At 36.4% G+C, this 3,175-nt stretch overlaps 1 protein-coding gene across 1 annotated transcript; it reads left to right on the top strand.

Annotated features, from left to right (window-relative positions):
• The first annotated feature begins 527 nt into the window (after nt 1-527).
• LOC133284349 (dirigent protein 25-like) lies at nt 528-1,460 on the top strand. Its single transcript, XM_061481350.1, has one exon. The coding sequence runs from the start codon at nt 528-530 to the stop codon at nt 1,458-1,460; it is 933 nt and encodes a 310-aa protein (XP_061337334.1).
• Nucleotides 1,461-3,175: the final 1,715 nt, after the last annotated feature.

Here is a 3,175-nt window from a genome sequence, read left to right as displayed (position 1 = left end):
AAGATATAAAGATTTGCTAATGTCAATGTAGAATTTGGAAGAAAACTATGTTTCATTCCCTTTTTTCTAAAATGGTTACAGAAGTGGAAATAAATAGAAAAACCTTTGTCATTATGTTTTTTGAGCTCAGGGCGTCAGATTTCCAGTCACAAAGATTTACTTTTAAAGTTTACTAGAATATTCTTATTGCAAAATATTCCTACTACTAATTTATTATTATTTTATCACGGTTGAATCTCACATTTTAGCAAACAATTTCTGAAAATTTTATGAAGTCTCCAACATATAATAAATTGATAGTAAGAATATTCTTCTTACTTATAATAGGCACTGTCTAGTTCGAACTGCTACAACTAGAACTTTTGGGAATTGAAAAATAAGATCAGTTGCAGTCATCAACCACTCCTCTCATCAACTCCATCATTTCGTTCAGCAAAATGAGTTTTGGAAGTCCAAGTATTTATACCTGTCCTTATTACTCTTTATCATCTCATCAAACTACAACCTCAAAACTATCAAATACTCCTATGGCAAACTTCGAATCTCTTTCTATGACTATGCCTTTGAAGCCCATAATCTTTCTAGCATTTATATTACTTGCAGTCACTTCCACTACTTCAACTCGAATCCTTGATGAGCTAGAAACCCCAACCGCAGCACCAGAAGAACCTCATTCTGCTGAGTCCCCTGTTTCTTCCATTGTCCCTCCACTGGTGGCAGCTGCCCCTGCTGCAGCCACCGGTGCCACAGTCACTGATGCTGACCACAACCACCACACACTCTCATTTTTCATGCATGACATTCTCGGTGGCTCAAACCCCACAGCGAGAGCAGTAACTGGAGTTGTTACAAACCCTGCTCTCAACGCTCAAGTTGCATTTGCTAAGCCCAACGGTGCAAACCTTCCTCTCAACAATGGCGTTCCACAGAACAATAACAACAATGGAATTCTCAACAACAACAACCTTCCCTTCCTCACCGGACTCAGTGGAAACACAGGGAACGTGTTCAGCAACAAGGGAAACAACTTAGTCAACAACGGTGGGGCTGGTTTCCCAGTGACAAATACGAATCAACTCCCGCAAGGAATGACACTGCAGAAGTTGATGTTTGGAACAATGACTGTGTTTGATGATGAATTAACAGAAGGGAATGAATTGGGATCAGGTTTGGTTGGGAAAGCACAGGGCTTTTATATAGCAAGTGCAGTTGATGGAACCAGCCAGGTAATGGCTTTCACCGCCAAGTTTGAAGAGAATGGTTATGCTGATAGTCTCAGTTTCTTTGGTGTGCATCGAACACAAGTTTCAGAATCCCAACTTGCCATAATTGGAGGCACCGGAAAGTATGTTAATGCTGAGGGCTATGCTATTATTAAGACCTTTCCGGTAACTGATCAGCAACATAATAATGATGGAGTGGAGACTCTGTTGCAGCTCACTGCTTATCTTGCTTATTAGGGTGTCTTAATATGCTATGAACTTTCTGGTTTCAACTTACAATTATGACAAAATATTTGTATTTTCGTGTAATGAATCTCACTATGTGAGCGTATTGTACTTTCGAAAAAGGAAATGTTAATGCCTCAATTTGATTGTGCCACTAGATCTCCTTTTTATTTTTATTATCCATGTATATGAGATCAAATCTCTGCTTTACTCTTTGATAGCTGTTTGTTGTTAGATGAAGTCAGAGAGAAGAATTAGCCCAAGGTGTTCAATTGAACATGTAGTTTTGCCATCATTACATTTGTGTAATCCTGTAATCCTGACACATGTTGGGTATGCTCTTGCTTGTCTAATGACTTGGATACTCTAACGCCCGAACGCTTCAAAAATCAATGACTATCCCCACATACTAACACGAGACTTTTCAGTGTGCTCGCGCCATTTTTCTTGAAAGCTTATGTTTCTTGGCGCAAATCGCGCCAGTGTTGGCGCAAATCGCGCCGGGACCAGTAGGTTCCGCACTCGTTTCGTAGAAAATTCATAACTTAGGTTACGGTGCTCTGATTTGAGCGCGGTTTGAACCTACGCGTAGATAACGAAGAGATCTATAACATATTGGAAGATGAGAATCATATAACTAGTATAAAATTTCTTAGGTGACTAAAAAATGGAGGTGTTTAGTGTTGAACAACAAAAAAAAACCAGTAGGTTCCGCACTCGTTTCGTAGAAAATTCATAACTTAGGTTACGGTGCTCTGATTTGAGCGCGGTTTGAACCTACGCGTAGATAACGAAGAGATCTATAACATATTGGAAGATGAGAATCATATAACTAGTATAAAATTTCTTAGGTGACTAAAAAATGGAGGTGTTTAGTGTTGAACAAAAAAAAAAAAGAGTTTTTAGCCTTGATGGTCTAAGGGGACTACATGGCACACTATGGTAGCAACGTACGTTCTGAATCAAACTTACAAAAAGTAATTCCACATATAGTTTAAGTTATGATCATATTATTGAATTGTTTTAATTACGGAATTGGTTTTTAAACAAAAACGTTTATATATAATAAGCAAAAAGGTTTATCCGTATTTTAATTCAATTTTGTGATTGTAACTGCGCTTAATGCCGTACGTAATGTTAACAAACCGGTTCTCCGGTTCTAGAACGGAGTGTTACAGATAATGTGTCCTGTAATTTGCATTACATTTTATTTTTCATTTATCTTACATAGTATTCTCATGTTGAGTTAATGCAAGCTTAATATACTAAATTACAAGAGACATATGTGTATAAAAAAGATTAAATAAGTAACATTTATTTGATTAAAACTTTGAAATAGAGTTCTGTATTCTATGACGTGTATAATTCCTGTTCCTTTTCCTTAAAGTTATACACGAGAAAATTTTTATTCCAAAATTAATATATATATTTTTCCTTAGTATGCAAAGAATACCTTTTTAATGACATTAAGTTATCTACTATGCAAAAAAACCTGGTCAAAGTCTCAAACAAATCGCTAATGATGGTTATATAGTTTAACTGGTAGAACTAAAACAAGTCAATTAAAAGGTTTTAGGAACAATGCCAATGTAAAGGTCTTGGGTTGTCGGACTTTTATTTATTGGTCATCCTTTTCCATTCCCACGAACTTTTTTTTTTTTTCAATAAAAAAAAAAAAAGTATTTGTAGTGGTTCAGCTTCTCCCCTCTCCTTAAAACCTTTCTTCA

This window comes from Gastrolobium bilobum, unplaced genomic scaffold, assembly GCF_033153095.1.
Source record: "Gastrolobium bilobum isolate Gb01-03AN ecotype WA unplaced genomic scaffold, APGP_CSIRO_Gbil_v1 utg45793, whole genome shotgun sequence".
NCBI classification, from domain to species: Eukaryota; Viridiplantae; Streptophyta; class Magnoliopsida; order Fabales; family Fabaceae; genus Gastrolobium; species Gastrolobium bilobum.
Note: the sequence above shows the minus strand (reverse complement) of the source record. Positions and strands in the feature narration are given on the sequence as shown.